Genomic DNA, 17,575 nt, shown 5'->3' with positions numbered 1-17,575 from the left:
CTCCACTCACTACTCTGTAATGGCCTATATGGGAAAAGGATCCAAAAAAGAGTGGATACATGTATATGTATAACTGATTCACTTTGCTGTACACCTGAAACGAACACAACATTATAAATCAACTATACTCCAATAAAAATTTTTTTAAAAATCCACTCCCCCCAAACATACACTCACTCTCTCTCTCTCACGCACACACACACACTTCTAAATGAAAATGACTCTTCTAATACAAATACAAAAAAAGGACCTACATTTTATCAAAAGTGTAGATGCCATAAACTACACAGTTTGAAATACACCTTGTAAGTTTTATGTCAACATTTTACTCAAGAAATGACCTCTTAGCTTCTGAAATGCCTTGCTACTTTTATATCATTTTGACCTGAATTTGGTACTATCATGAGTCATTAGAGAAAAAAAAATCCATTAAAAATACAATTAAATTTTAGTTAACTCCAAAGTTGTATTGAAAATGTTAGCAAAGCCTTTATACTCTATACTGTGATACTTACATTATGAAACAATTCTCAAAAGCTCCCAAATATCAAAGATTTTTCAGGCATCAATGTTCTTTCCATGTGACGTCTTAGCACATGCTTTGTCTTTACATAAAAATATGGTTTTCAATCATTAAATGACCTACAAGGTTGAAGTTATGAAAAATGGTCATGAAAGCAGCAAATACCTGAGGTACTCACAGCTGTGGAGTAGGGATTATGAGCTCCAGTATTTTCAGCCCAGCAGCCACATCCATAAAGAGCAGCCTGGGAGGAAAAATAGATAAATACAATATTTTAAGATTATTATATGTAAGTACTAGCTTTCACCAGAAGACAGAAATCATACCCATCTAATAAAGCCTCATCTAATAATGATGTATAGCAAATGAGCGATAACCAGAGGTTGTATAAGACCTACCCAAACAATGGTTCTAACATTAACAAAACTATATTTTCAGCTATGTACTAATCTAAAATTTTTCAGAAAATAGCAAAAGAAAGTTTCTTAGTCTCATCAACAGCAATTTTTTCCTTCCCTGAAAAATCTTCCCTCTATTGTAGTTTGCCAGGTGTTGCTCTTCTGGCTCCTTGAAATCACTGTGGTTGCCTTAAAATAACACTTGTCAAACTAGGTGTGAGTCAGATTTCTTGGGGAGCATGATGATAGGAACCTTGGTTCCCAGATATCCTGATGGTCTGGAGGTTGGCCCAGGGATCAGCATCATTAACCCAGGCCTAGGAGCCCAGAACGCAGGTGGTCCTCCTGCCACGCTCTAGCAAATGCTGCTTTAGGTTTTATTGCCTTTTCCCTGCCTCCTTCGGGATGGCACAACAGGAACTGCAAACAGGTATACACCGAAGGGCCCAGTATCTGCTCACCACTGTGCTAGATTCTGCCAGATAGAAAGAAAGGAGACAAAAAGGCCTGTTCAAGCTAATTGCTTTGTGAGGTGGTGGAATAAATTTATATGTCTGAAACCACCAGGAACACAATAAGCTGCTGTGGTTTTATAAAAGTGTGTGACAATCATTCCTATTTTGTTTCCAACAGTGCCACCCAGAATGTCTGGATTCACCTCTTCAATATTCACAATGATTTTCTCTGCCTTTGGAAGGGGAATCACAATTGATAACTGTTCCATTCCTTAGAAGCAGAATTAGAAAAACCCTTAGATAGCTATTACAGAGAAATACAAGGAGGCATGGTCAAGAATATTCATTATCACCTGTTTGATAAGAATGAAATACTGAAAACAACATACATTCAACCAGTACAGAAATGGCTAAATAAACATTGGCATAGCAATATGTGGAATTTGTTTCAAACATTAGAAAAAAGGATTAAGTTTCTTTAAAAAGATTTTTAAGAACTATTACAGAAGAAACTCTGAAACCTATTGAGTTAAAAAGAAAACAAACAGCAAACTACAAGACATTCAGTATTCTCTGTGATTGATAAAGGCAAAAGATACCCCCATAAAATAGTACTGTTATATTCTAGAAACTCACTTGTGAGGACTGGAAGAAGAAGCTTAGACTGAGAATGGTGACCAGACAGACTTCAGCTTTCTATGATATTTTATTCTTTTTTACAAGGACTTCAGAACTAATTTGCTCTAATATTCTACCCAGAACAAGGATTTTTGTGAAATATCCCAGGCACTGCTGATACTGAGAACCTCACCGCCTCATGTGGGAACATATACCCCTTCTGGACACTTTCCACTGGTGGAAAGTTCTTCCTTAACTTCCACCCACCAATCCTAGGTCTACTCTCTGGAAATACTTTAATCTTCCCCTAAAGTTCTCCAAACTTTCGAAAACATCTATTCTAATGCCCTGATTCTCTTTTCTCTCTCAAAGAATTTGTGAACTGCTCCCCAAGACATTGAGATGCACACACCCACCCCACTTCCCTAATGACCCTCCTTGAGAAATGATCCAGAGTCCAGGATAATTGGAGGTGAAGTCTGACCATGTTCGTGTGATCCACAGTTGCCATCCCCCACTGTCAATGACAATACTCCTCTTAAAAGTAGAACCAAGAACTGAACACAACACCCCTGATATGGCAGACATATTGAAAACACCATGCTTCTAAAACACACAAGACAGCTGGGTGAGAGTGGCAACTAAAAGCTCTATGGAATTAATTCAACATATGGATTTCAGAATAAAATGGCAGGCTTGTGGGATAAGCCATTCCACTGGTACTACCTAGGCTGGGTGTTGGGTCAGCCGAAGCCTCAGAGAGCATGTGACCTCGGTGGAAGGGCCCATTCTTCCTTCACTGGAAACCCTGGATCTTAGCCCATTGCCCTTTCCATTTCCCACAATTATCTTGACCAGGAGTCTGCACCTAAAAAATAGTAAATATGGCCAAAGACACCCCTGAGAAGCCCAGTGGAGGCCATGAAAAGGAAGTTTGTTTTACTCTTGTTTCTCCTCTCTATGCTATCTCTCCTCAATTTCATGACCTAAAGTTGTCTTCCTTCTTAACCTTCTGAAATTGGTTGGACTGAGACAGTGATGGCTAAGATAAAAGAAAGAATCAGAGACTGTCCGTCTCTTATCCACTCCTTTGGATAAAACATAACAACCTTAAGCAGGTCTTTAAAAACAAGGGCAACAGCAAAAGGCTTCCTTCTTTTTAGTAGTAAAATTTTATCAAAGCTATTAACATGCAGTAAAAGTAGGTCATACAAATGATGATATTATTATAATTTAATCTTCTCTGGGTCTTTGTTTCCTCTTTTATAAAATGACAGTAATAAAAACACCCACCTCACAGTCTTGTAGGCACACTTGCCGCACAGAGCCAGTGATTAATAAACAGCAGGCTGCAGCTGTTATTAGGAGGCACTATGATAAGCAACTGAAATGAATTATGTCATTTAACCTTCTAGAACTTTGTAAGGTAGCTATTTATCCCCATTTTATAGTTGTGGAAAGTAGAACTTAACGGCGTTGAGTAACTTGTCCATGGGGAGGGGACTGGTAAGGGCGGGGGGGATGGTTAGAATAAAGTTTTATCTAAATCCCAAATCCACACTCTTAGCCCCTTAACTCAACTGCCTGTTTGTGAGTGGGTAGGGTGAGGGTTAGGGGAGAGTAGAACATAATGACAATAATTTCCCTCTCGTGTCCCGTTTGTAAGTTCTAACCATTACGATAAGCTGAGGAAGCAAACAAGTTCTAATTCAAATTGCCACTTCAGCAGCTGGGTAATACGGGTAATATGCTAAAATTTTTAAAGAGTTACTTGTGCATTTAAAATGTATATAAGAATAGCTAGTTTCAGCACATTTTAAAAAAATAATTAATCTTTGCTTCTTTAAATACTTTGCTTGAGTATTTTGTTTCATTCTGTCCTGATCCTCAAGAAGAACGGCTCTTTACCTCCCATCTGATGCTTGCATATTTCTAGGCTTATTGCTTCTCCTCTATCTGAGCAATATAACACGATTAAGCAACTGTGTTTTCCTGTAAGCACCTTTCTTTACTCCTCCACACCCTTTCCTGATTTATCAGCTCTCACAAACTATGCATTCATAAACTAGACAAGTGGGGCAAATCAATATGCAAGGTTGTTTTTTTTTTTAATTGAGGTACAATTGACACGCATTATATTAGCTTCAGGTGTACAAAATAATCATTCAAGGCTTCCCTGGTGGAGCAGTGGTTGAGAGTCTGCCTGCCAACGCAGGGGACATGGGTTCGTGCCCCGGTCGGGGAAGATCCCACATGCCGCGGAGCGGCTGGGCCCGTAAGCCATGGCCGCTGATCCTGCACGTCCGGAGCCTGTGCTCCGCAACGGGAGAGGGCACAACAGTGAGAGGCCTGCGGACCGCAAAAATAATAATAATAATAATAATAATCATTAAATATTTGTATATATTGCAAAATGATCACCACAATTAGTCTAATTAACATCCGTCATCATACACAGTTACAGAATTGTTTTTCTTGTAGTGAGAACTTTTAAGACCTACTCTCTTAGCAACTTTCAAATGTGTACGTGTTAAGTTTTACAGTATTTCTTTTTCCAGGGCAACCCCACGTGCAGGGTTCGGTGTAATATCCTGCTAACGTAGTCCAGCACTATCCTTGGTTCTGTTGTTGCTATTTTGCTAACGAAAACAAACAAAAACCAGTAAGAAAGTCATGGGAATTGCAATGCAATGAAGGCGCCTCTGCTGGCTTTTCTCTCTCTTTCTCCACCGAGGCATCCAGATCTGATAGGCCGAGCTTGGTTTTCTTATTCCAAACTTGATAAATACACAGGGCTTTATAATGTGGAAAAATACCATGACCAGACAAAGGCTTTTTATATTGAGTTCAAAGCACTTCCACATGTTGAGTAATCATTCCTCATAAATCCCCTTGTATGGTAGGCAAAGAGTAGCACAAAATTAATTATTCTTCCCTTCCCCTTCCCACCATAGGACTGTGAGTGGCTTGTCCACAATAAAGGGCAGATCAGGGAACATCACTTGGGGCTTTGCAAAGATGTCCTCCACGAAGCAGATCACTCTGCTCCAAGCACTAGCTAACCACCGTGTCCAAAGCAACTGTGACACTGGCTCTTCTTCAAACATGGGAGACAAAGCACACAGAGCATGCCAAGAGGTGCTACAGATGCAACACGAGATCCAAGCACTGAGCTTAACCACACCCTGTGCAACAACTTTAACAGATTCTGTGAGGGTGTCCAATTCATTTGTTCACTCAACAAATATTTATTAAGGCTGTAAGTAATGTGCCAAATTGGTTTATTCCCAGAAAGGTTATTAGATCAAATGGATTGTTAAATTTCATTCTCAGTTGGGTACTAAAGGCTGGATGGAGATGGGGAGTCAGGGGTGAAGAAGATGTACAAGTGAACAGGGAATAAGCCAGTTGCACATAAGTTAGACCCTTCTATCTCGACTTCTCAAGTGGTATCATGTGTTGGTGACTTGGACTACTAGTCAGTCTATAAAATACCTGAAATGCCTAATCAGAGGAGGGATTAGAGGGTCAAAATGTTACTGTTCCTTGAATGGAGGAAATACAAAATGTAACTCTAAAACTGTTTTTCCACCTGGAAAGCAAGCAGCCATATAGTCAGGTGCTGGATCCTAAAGAGAATGACATTTACAAAGAAAGAAAATGGAAATGGATGCACATTTATTAAATGTCTGATAAATGCCCAGGCCAGTAGCTAGACTGCTGAAAGTAGCCAAACATAGGATTACCAATTATAAAGATCAGGAAGAACCCTATTACTGTGAGATAGGTTTTAATTTTAGAAAGAATCCTGAACAGGTATTTGATGATTTATACTACATAAGTGCTAAGAACAATAATCATTTGTTTTTTCTAAAGAAAAAAAAATATCTCTACTGGTTCAAAAACTTGTGGGCTAGAAAATTCCATGTTTCGACTTGGAAAACTAGTTTTAAAACCCCAGAATCACTTACCTGCCCCACTCTCCCTGGATGTTTCAAGGCCAAGCCTCCACTGGAGACGGCGGCAGCCACGTTCCCTTCATGGTCCACGACCACAGCGCCCACCGTGTCCAAAGTGCCTGAGTCATTCTCCTGCAGAGCAAAAGTGGCCAGAGCGTTCGCTAAGCACAGTGTGTGACAATGATGTGACCACACAGCACTTGTCAGGACGATCATGACATAACAAAATCTGAGCTAATCCTTAACCGGAACATTCAGCAATCTCCTGAAATTATTTATTATCAAGTTGCCACTTAATCCGGTTCAAGTCAAAACTTATTTTCCACTGTAAGATCCTGAACCAAGGGTGTCTGGTTGCTTTTCTCTAATAAAAAGCCTAATGTGCCTTTCTAAGGGAGGAAGAAAAAAACAATTTAATATAAATTACAGTATATCGCCGTCTCCTTAATCTCAAGAATTAAGTTCACGATTGAGAATTTACAGAGGAAAAGATCTATGATGTAAGTAAACTAATAAATGTCCTTATTAGTATTTTTTAAATATTATATACAAATTTCTAAAAGTAATATATTCAGCACAATAAATGAAGAGAGTGACATTTCTAGTCTTGGTGTAGACCATGCTACAATTTTCTTTTATAATTCCTTCCTTGTGAGAAAATGGCAAGCTCCCTTCTCTGCTATATTAATAACATGGTTGCCAATCATGTGGCAGAAAACTGCACATTCTTGGGAGGCATCTTTGTGTTTCTGTGTCTTGTTCCAGGTGCCACATGCTTATTAAGGCATTTCACATGTAGTGACCACAAGCAGCTGTCTCCTACCTCAAAGATTTCTGGTTCACCTGTGCAAGGCAGACAAACTTTACACTGCTGGATAAAAATCAGAAGTAAAGGAAGTGGGAACAAAGTTTCATGAAAAATTATCTTTTTTATGTATTAAAAAGGAGGGCTACTACAGGTCTTTAGGTTCATAGCGGTCATGGTGGTACTCTTACACTAGGGCACTGGTGCCCCAGAACCTGAGACCCCTACCCTCACCCTAGCACTCAAGTCTGTATGAAAGAGTCAGGCAGAAGCCCATGTTCAATGAGACCAGCTCTCCCTCCTGTGTGGTTTATGCTCATACTACTTACTGAGCAAGACATCATTTGTGCTGAGGAGGTACCTGCCGGAGTGGTTTTTGAAATACCACATTAAGGCTAGCCCCAGAAAAGTCAATGGGATCCCAAGGCTGCCTCAGAAGTTGAAAAACATTGAAGGGAGTTTTGAAATATTGGAAGCAGAATGCAAACAAAAGATTTTTCCTTAAAGGAAACTAGAAGAGGCAGAGTATGCCACAATGAATATTATATTAAGTCTATTAGGAGAAGGTATACCTAGATGTTTGCATTTCTTTGGTTATTTCTCTAAATTCTAACTCCCCCTAAATATACTGTTCCACTATGACAGTACTTACTTTGATACAACAGGTGTAACTGACTGAAATGAGTGCTGTGTCCCTACTCTCCCTCTTAACAGCAGCTGGGCAAGACCAGCCAGTGGATCAACATGGCCATATCCCAGAATGTCACAGTTCTTCTGGTGGTAGGTTGTCTGACTTTTAAGGATAATTTCCTAACCTGACTGTAAACCTCTGAGGAAAGGTCTGATCCACTGTTTCATTCTGCAAACAGCAGACATTCAGGACATCCTTATTCTTTAAGACAACCCTCAGAATGGGAGAAAATATTTGCAAACGAAGCAACCAACATGGGATAATCTCCAAAATATACAAACAGCTCATGCAGCTCAATATCAAAAAAACAAATAACCCAATCAAAAGATCTAAATAGGCATTTCTCCAAAGAACACATACAGATGGCCAAAAAGCACATGAGAAGATGCTCAACATCACTAATTACTAGAGAAATGAGAATCAAAACTACAATGAGGTATCACCTCACATCGGTCAGAATGGCCATCATCAAAAAATATTCAAACAATATATTGCTGGAGAGGGTGTGGAGAAAAGGGAACCCTCCTACACTGTTGGTGGGAATGTAAATTGGTACAGTCACTATGGAGAACAGTATGGAGGTTCCTTATAAACCTAAAAATAGAACTACCATATGACCCAGCAATCCCACTCCTAGGCATATAGCTGGAGAAAAACAGAATTTGAAAGGATGCATGCACCCCGATATTCACTGCAGCACTATTTACGATAGTCAGTCCATCGACAGAGGAATGGATAAAGAAGGTGTGGTACATCTTCTAAATGTCCATCGACAGAGGAATGGATAAAGAAGATGTGGTACATATATACAATAGAATATTACTCAGCCATAAAAAGGAACGAAATAGTGTCATTTGCAGAGACATGGATAGACCTAGAGACTGTCATACAGAGTGAAGTAAGTCAGAAAGAGTAAAACAAATATCGTATATTATCGCTTATATGTGGAATCTAAAAAAATGGTACAGATGAACTTATCAGCAAAGCAGAAATAGTCACAGATGTAGACAACAAACTTACGGTTACCAAGGGAGGAAGAAGGGGTGGGACAAATTGGGAGATTGGAATTGACACGTATACACCACTATGCATAAAGTAGATAACTAATGGGAACCTACTGTTTAGCACAGGGAACTCTACTCAATGATCTGTGGTGACCTACATGAGAAGGAAATCTAAGAAAGAGTGTATATATGTATACATATAACTGATTCGCTTTACTGTACGGCAGAAACTAACACAGCATTGTAAAGCAACTATACTCCAATAAAAATTTAAAAAATAAAAATAAAATAAATTTGGAGTGGGCTTCCCTGGTGGCGCAGTGGTTGAGACTCCACCTGCCGATGCCAGGGGACACGGGTTCGTGTCCCGGTCCGGGAAGATCCCACATGCCACGGAGCAGCTAGGCCCGTGAGCCATGGCCGCTGAGCCTGCGCGTCCGGAGCCTGTGCTCCGCAACGGGAGAGGCCACAGCAGTGAGAGGCCCGCGTACAGCAAAAAAATTAAATAAATAAATAAATAAATAAATAAATAAATAAATTTGGAGTAAATAAAGCACATCTCTATCCCTGGTGTAACAAAACCAAGCCCAGTAAGTGACGATATATGCCCTGCCATTCTAACGTCAGTCTTCCATCTCCTTTTCTCAAGAGTCAATTTCATACAAGGCCAGAGAATGACACTATCTTAGGGAAGATTAAGAATAATCAGGTTTACTCATTTGGTATAGACTAAGTGGAGTCTGTCTTCTTTGGTAGATAAGATGGAATTATCAAAGAAAAGAAATGCATTGGACACACTTTATTCCAGAAAAGAGAGATAATCCTAAAGACAAGTGTATTTTTAAGATGAACATTTGTTTCATTTTTCTAAGAAATAATTCCTAAATCTTTGTATCCTTGCAACCTCAGATAGAGATTGTTTCTTGCTCAGATGCCAAGTCTTATGTCATCTACAGGACGGCTTCTCAAACTTTAATGTGCATACAAATCAACTGGAGAATCTGTTTAAATGCAGATTATGATGGAGTAATCTAGAGTCAGTCACGACTGTACATCCAAAAACCTCCGAGTGATGCTGATGCTACTGCTCCATGGACCCTACTTTGAGAAACAAGGTCTGATAGCATCCCACAAGGTCATTATCAGCCAGATGTCTGCTCTACTCATTCTAAGGCAAATAATTTTATAGGCACAAATCTGCTGAAGGAGAAACTTAAACCACCTAAGACCAACATTACGTCAGCGTAAAAGATTTAAGCTCTATCTTGTTCAACTACCAACTGGCAGCATATCACCACAACCATAACACCATGGACATACTACAAAGTATTTTAAAGTATGATCTTATTAGTCTTACTGGTTCTTTTAGAAATAGACAACTCTCATGCAAATAAAGAGGCACTATAAAATAACTTTCCTCAAAAACAGCAACAACAAAGTCAGGAAAGGGTATTCTTTATTAGTTCTTTTTTTATTCACTGTGACTGCTGATCCTACTCAAACATTCTATAAAGTAGAATCTTACTGAGGGGACACATAACATATACACAATGATATACGTTATCTGTAAAACAATTCTCTTAGCATTTCAATCGGGATATTGTGAACTATAACTCTTATCCCTAACCAAACTACTATAGAAAGCCACAAAAGGATTATACATAGATGGATTTACTGTAACTTCTTTTTCAAAAATGAAAAATCAAGCGAAAAATAGAGAATCCTGTTCCAAATTAAGCTAAATATTCCTAATGGCTTGCAACACCTGCAAAAATCAGAATTACTTCATAAATATTCAAGAATTAGTTCACAGATTTCACACACTGAAAAGCAACTTGAAGGATGATGAAATAACATTTAAGCATTTTTATGAAGTGCAGATAAACTGAGTGAAAAACACTGGCTATAATAATTTCACAGAGCTCGTTTGTACAAGAATGAAATCTAAGAAAGGCTAAAAACACACAATGACTGTTATTATATAGAACTGCTATTATACTCTTACACTCCATAAATACTTAGAAGTACATGCACCACATAGATACACATGGACCTATTGTCCCTGACTGAAACATGCTAGTTGCATTAATTTTTTAGATAAAATTGTGACTAAAAAGCAGTGGCATAAACTATAGTTCCCATCAGAATAAACACATGTATATAAAGTTGGCATAGAGATTGCATGTGTTATGGAAAAGACTGAAATAAAGCTTTCTTGAAGTAACCAAGGATCTAGTAATCTCTGTTGGGCTTAATGTCAAAAGTTTTCATTTTTCTTGCTCCAAGTTGGAGATGGCTATTACACAGTTATTGTAAGAATCAAATTAAGTAACATATGTAAACTAATAAATCCATCAGAACAAAATGTAGGTACTTTCCACATGAAAATTAAGCCTCTAACCTGCACTCTGAACTCTGAAACCTGCCAAGAGACACCATCTATCAGTTACTTATCTCATTAACTTGGTCTTTCTTCTGTACAGAATTACTCAAATATCAAATAGCTAAAATATAAGAATAATATCTCAAGTGTAAAAGTGCATCCTGAAACTGATGTATGGTGGGATTATTCTAATGCAATAATAATACGTTGTTGTTTTTTTTTTAAAGATACCAAACCTTCCCAGTACACCTTTGTTAGGCTGAAAGCAACATTATGATTGGCCTGAGCTTCCACTTGAGAAACACAGCTGACTTAACGCCCTCTGTGACAGCACAGTAACTTCAGCATAAAGCTTTACCACCTTCGAGCATCCTAAAGATGGAATGATACCTCTGGCTACAAGAGACTTAGATCTGGCTCCAGGTCTATCTCCTAAAACCAGCCCCCTACAGTGGGGCCACTGTGGGCTCAGAGTATATCAGCTGTGTGTGTAAAAGAAGTACAATTTAGCTAGAATTATCTACTTTCATGTATCTGGCTTGGCTGAAACCAAGGAAAATTTGGATATAAGAATATCCAGTGACCCTTCAGAAAACCACCCTTCTGATGTCCAATACTACAAATGATGTTTCTGTAAGCTACAGTCATAACGTCTATTTTTTAAAAATCCTTGATTTTCTTTGCTTAATAAATATGCATTAAAATTTTTGCAGCACTATATAATTAGTGCCAAATATATCTAAAACAGAGAAAAAAATTATATTATATAAAAATCTCTATTATTAATTCCCTAAATCACTCAACTCTGAAAACAGAAACATTTTCAGCTCAAAATAAAAATAAAGTGTGTTAACAATGCTTTTAAGGGGCTTTAATATATCTGGATTACAGCTTTAATTATAAATTCATATCATAACAAGTTCCAGAGGATTACCCCAAAATTCCAGACTCTCAAAGGACAATGTTTTCCAACTGGCAGAATTCCTATATAGTGTTCTGGTGGCTAATCTCAGGTTTTTTTTTTTTAATAATCTTACAAATAATGAATTACAGATTTTTTTCTCTTCAAAATGGAACCGTTTGAGAGCCTCAGTGTACATCTTGAGTGAGCACGTGTAAGTGATGGTAGAGACCAGATGAACATACTCATGACTTAGATTATTGAACTTAGATTATGAACATACTCATGACTTAGATTATTACACAGTTGAACAGTAAAAACCACCACAATGATAACTTTACACAGCTTTAAATCATTTTTATTCTTATTCATATGTTGTTTAATTAATATTATTTATTTGAACTCATAATGAACCACTGGTTAAGGATAGCAACCTAAGATATACTGGAGTTGAAATAAAAATTAAGGAATTTAAGAATGATAATTCTGACAAGTTCCTTAAGATAATATTAACTAGATCATTAAATTGCATCCATTTGATAAAAACACTTATAGAATACATCTCAATGACTTAAAATCAGTTTAAAAATTAATGATGAATATATCTAATTTGGCTTCTGGTTTTTCTGGAATAAGTATTACTCACAATTTTAAAATTCTAAATCAAAAAAAATTTAATTCTAAATTAAATATACACACCTAGCTATGACCCAGCAACTACAGCCCTAAATATTTACCCAAGAGAAAGCAAAATATATATGACAAAAGACTTGTCAAGAATGTTTATAGCACCTTAGTCAAACTGCAAGAGTCAAAACCTGGAAACAACCCAAATGTCTATCAAGAGGGGAATGGGTCCACAAACTGTGATACAGGCAACAGTGCTCAGCAATAAAAAAGAACTAGTGATATGTACAACAATATGGATAATCTTTTAGATGTATGCTGAGTAAAAGAAGCTGGACACAAGAGAGTACATAATATATGATCCCATTCATCTGAAGTTTTAGAACAGGTAAAACTACTCTATGGTGAAAAAGAATCAGAAAAATAGTTGTCTTGGGAAGGAGGCGTGGACTATGAAGGGGCGTGAGCAAACTTTCTAGAGTAGTAGCAATATCATATCTTGTTACATGGTTGCATACACATATCAAAATTCATCAAATTATACACTTAAGATTGTGTGTGTGTTGCTGTTCGTTAAGTTTTACCTTAAAAAAAGAAATCAACAGCTGATGTATCTATTTTAAAGTACACAACCAAGAATTCAAAACGTCAGGTCATGAACAAATTTTTCCTAATAGTATAATACAGTTATATTTATATAACATCTAATACACATTTGATTGCAATTGTAAGCAAGTGGGGGTGATGGAAAATATGAAAGAGATAGTAAAAAATATGAATGAGAAAAAGTCTACTGTATGCCCAACTGGAAAGAATTGACAGAATAGAGAAGTGAAAATATTTAAAGAGAAAATAGCTCAAATTTCCCCAGAACTGATGAAAAACAAGAATTCAGATCTCTTGGAAGCCAGAGAGAAAGAAAAGGAGCCAGATAGAAAGGAAAGCTCACCACAACAAAATGAAGGCAGAATTCCCAAAGTCCAGTGGGAACCAGAAGGCAGTGGTGTATTTTCAAGGTACTCAGAGAAAAGTAACTATAAACCTAGAAGCGGGTACCTAACAAAATTACCTTTTAGGAACAAAAATAAAATAAATACACTTATAAATAAAAAAATAAAATTTGTTTACCACCAAGAGACCTGCACTTAATGAAATCCTAATGGACCATTCTATTTAATACTGCAAACTGCCCTCCTTCTAATCCTCCCTACCACCTTCTCACAGGTATTCCTAACCTTCCTTTCTTGACTCTACTTTATCTTTTTCCCATAACATGTCATCATCTTCTAAAATGTACCACATATTTTCATATTATTTAAACTGCCAATCTCCCCCGAGACTGGAAGCTCGACAAAGGCAGTAATCTTTGTATGTTTTAGGGACTTCCCTGGTGGCCCAGTGGTAAAGAATCCTCCTTCCAATGCAGGGGACATGGGCTCGATCCCTGGTTGGGGAACTAAGATCCCACATGCCACGGAGCAACTGAAACCCACGTGTCACAACTACTGAGCCCGCGTGCCACAATCTACAGAGCCCACACACCCTGGAGCCCACACACCCTGGAGTCCACGCATCACAATTAGAGAGAGAAAACCTGCATACCACAACTAGAGAGAAGCCCGGGCGCCACAACTGGAGAGCAGCCCGCGCCTCAGTGAAAGATCCCACATGCCTCAACGAAGACCCTGTGTGCTGCAACTAAGACCCACCACAGCCAAAAAAATAAAGAAGATAAAGAAATAAATTTTTTAAATCTTTGTATGTTTTATTCACTAACATACGCTAAGCACCCAGAAAAGTACTTGATACCTCTTAAGCACTCAATAAATACCTGCTGAATGAATGAATGAATAAACAAATGAATGATATACTTTAAGAAGAAGGAAAATAACTGCTGTCATACGAATGTGTCCTTCCAAAATTTACATGTTGAAATCCTAATCCCCAAGGTGATAGTATTAGGAGGTGGGGCACTGGAAGATGATTATGTCATGAAGGCAGAGTCCGCATGAATGGGATTATGCCATTCTAGAAGAAGCCCAAGAAGCTCCCTTGTCCCTTCTGCCATGTAAGGTTATAGCAAAAAAGATAGCCATCTAGGAAGTGGGTCCTCACCAGACACCAAATCTGCCTACGCCTTGACGTTGGACTTCCCAGCCTCCAGAACTGTAATAAATAAATTTCTATTGTTTGTAAGCCATCCAGTCTCTGGTATTTTGTTATAGCAGTCTGAAAGGACTAAGACAATAATCCAAGAAGGAAAAGGACACTCAGGAATGAAACGAGGAATAGGTAAGCAAATAAAATGGCAAAACTTCATGTAAATCAAAATTAATATTGTCTTTAAAAATAATAATGGTTAGGGACTTCCCTTGTGGTGCAGTTGTTAAGAATCCACCTGCCAGTGCAGGGGACACGGGTTCGAGCCCTGGACCAGGAAGATCCCACATGCCGCGGAGCAACTAAGCCTGTGTGCCACAACTACTGAGCCTCCACTCTAGAGCCCGCGTGCCACAACTACTGAGCCCACGTGCCACAACTACTGAAGCCCACATGCCTAGAGCCCATGCTCCACAACAAGAGAAGCCACCAAAATGAGAAGCCCATGCACCACAACAAAGAGTAGCCCCCGCTCACCACGGCTAGAGAAAGCCCGTGCGCAGCAACAAAGACCCAACGCAGCCAAAAATAAATAAATTAAAAATAATAATGGTTATTATTAGAAGGTCAAGATTGGGTTTTAAAATCTGGCTATATGTTATTTATCAGAGATACACTTGAAAAATAAGGATATGGAAAAGCTGGAAGTAAGAGGACAGGGAAAAGAGAGAGAGATACCAAGAAGGTACCAATCCAAACAACGTAGCTATAGTAACATCAAGAAAATTAAGTTTTAAGACAAAAAGTTAATAGAACTAAAGGGTCTCTATGTGATAAATACTGAAAGTTTAGATACACCAGGGAGATATAGTAATTCTAAATTTGTATGTACCTAAAATAAAAAATAGCCTCAAATGTATGTAAAGCAAAAACAGAGCAACAAACAGAAATCAGCAAACCATAATACCTCACAATGAGATATTTTAACACATTTCTCCCAATTATGAATAGGTCAAATGACCAAAATAATAATAATAATCAGTAAGAAATAAAAGATCTAAACAGCATATTAAAAAGCTTAATTAGGGCTTCCTTGGTGGCGCAGTGGTTGAGAATCTGCCTGCCAATGCAGGGGACGCGGGTTCGAGCCCTGGTCTGGGAAGATCCCACATGCCGCGGAGCAACTATGCCCGTGAGCCACAAGTACTGAGCCTGCGCGTCTGGAGCCTGTGCTCCGCAACAAGAGAGGCCACGATAGTGAGAGGCCCGCGCACCGCGATGAAGAGTGGCCCCCGCTCGCCGCAACTGGAGAAAGCCCTCGCACAGAAACAAAGACCCAACGCAGCCAAAAATAAAATATAAAAGTAGCTCCTGCTCGCCACAACTAGAGGAAGCCTGCACGCAGCGGCGAAGACCCAAAGCAGCCAAAAATAAAATATAAATAAATAAATTTATTTTAAAAAAATAGCTTAATTAGATAGGCATTCACAGAATTCTGTACCGATTAGACTGGAAGCATTCTTTTCAAACACAAATAAATACTTAGACCATACATTAATCCATAAACTAAATCACAACAAATTTCAAGAAACATTATCAAGGCACAAAAACAGAAATATAGATCAATGGAACAGGATAGAAAGCCCAGAGACAAACCCACGCACATATGGTCACCTTATCTTGGATAAAGGAGGCAAGAATATACAGTGGAGAAAAGACAGCCTCTTCAATAAGTGGTGCTGGGAAAAATGGACAGGTACATGTAAAAGTATGAAATTAGAACACTCCCTAACACCATACACAAAAATAAACTCAAAATGGATTAAAGAACTAAATGTAAGCCCAGACACTCTCAAACTCTTAGAGGAAAACATAGGCAGAACACTCTATGACATAAATCACAGCAAGATCCTTTTTGAACCACCTCCTAGAGAAATGGAAATAAAAACAAAAATACACAAATGGGACCTAATGAAACTTAAAAGCTTTTGTACAGCAAAGGAAACCATAAACAAGACCAAAAGACAACCCTCAGAATAGGAGAAAATATTTGCAAATGAAGCAACTGACAAAGGATTAATCTCCAAAATTTACAAGCAGCTCATGCAGCTCAATAACAAAAAAACAAACAACCCAATCCAAAAATGGACAGGAGACCTAAATAGACATTTCTCCAAAGAAGATATACAGATTGCCGACAAACACATGAAAGAATGCTCAACATCATTAATCATTAGAGAAATGCAAATCAAAACTACAATGAGATATCTTCTCACACCGGTCAGAATGGCCATCATCAAAAAATCTAGAAACAATAAATGCTGGAGAGGGTGTGGAGAAAAGGGAACCCTCTTGCACTGTTGGTGGGAATGTAAATTGATACAGCCACTATGGAGAACAGTATGGAGATTCCTTAAAAAACTACAAATAGAACTCCCATATGACCCAGCAATCCCACTACTGGGCATATACCCTGAGAAAACCATAATTCAAAAAGAGTCATGTACCACAATGTTCATTGCAGCTCTATTTACAATAGCCAGGACATGGAAGCAACCTAAGTGTCCATCGACAGATGAATGGATAAAGAAGATGTGGCACATACATACAATGGAATATTACTCAGCCATAAAAAGAAACGAAATTGAGTTATGTGTAGTGAGGTGGATGGACCTAGCGTCTGTCATATGGAGTGAAGTAAGTCAGAAAGATAAAAACAAATACCGTATGCTAACACATATATGTGGAATCTAAGAAAAAAAACAAAACAAAAAAAAAGATCATGAAGAACCTAGGGGTAAGATGGGAATAAAGACACAGACCTACTAGAACATGGACTTGAGGATATGGGGAGGGGGAAGGGTAAGCTGTGACAAAGTGAGAGAGTGGCATGGACATACATACAATACCAAACGTAAAATAGATAGCTAGTGGGAAGCAGCCGCATAGCACAGGGAGATCAGCTCGGTGCTTTGTGACCACCTAGAGTGGTGGGATAGGGAGGGTGGGAGGGAAGGAGACGCAAGAGGGAAGAGATATGGGAACATATGTATATGTATAACTGATTCACTTTGTTATAAAGCAGAAACTAACACACCATTGTAAAGCAAT

General features: G+C 38.3%; 1 protein-coding gene across 7 annotated transcripts in view; it reads right to left on the bottom strand.

Moving 5' to 3' along the window:
- Positions 1-17,575, bottom strand: part of TASP1 (taspase 1) — a 238,846-nt gene that overhangs the window by 131,160 nt on the left and 90,111 nt on the right. For 4 of the 7 annotated variants that reach the window (XM_089896556.1, XM_089896555.1, XM_022594130.3 and 1 more), the window contains 2 exons: positions 5,966-6,085; positions 689-767 (listed from right to left, as the gene is read on the bottom strand). In XM_089896556.1, coding sequence (XP_089752682.1) covers positions 689-767; positions 5,966-6,085 — 199 coding nt within the window. The remainder of the gene's footprint in view (positions 1-688; positions 768-5,965; positions 6,086-17,575) is intronic. The other 3 variants (XR_002647452.2, XM_089896558.1, XM_089896557.1) reach the window with 2 other exon arrangements.

This window comes from Delphinapterus leucas, chromosome 15 (assembly GCF_059928025.1).
Source record: "Delphinapterus leucas isolate spDelLeu-1000000601 "Yukka" chromosome 15, BTC_Dleu_Yukka2, whole genome shotgun sequence".
Lineage (NCBI taxonomy): Eukaryota > Metazoa > Chordata > Mammalia > Artiodactyla > Monodontidae > Delphinapterus > Delphinapterus leucas.
Note: the sequence above shows the minus strand (reverse complement) of the source record. Positions and strands in the feature narration are given on the sequence as shown.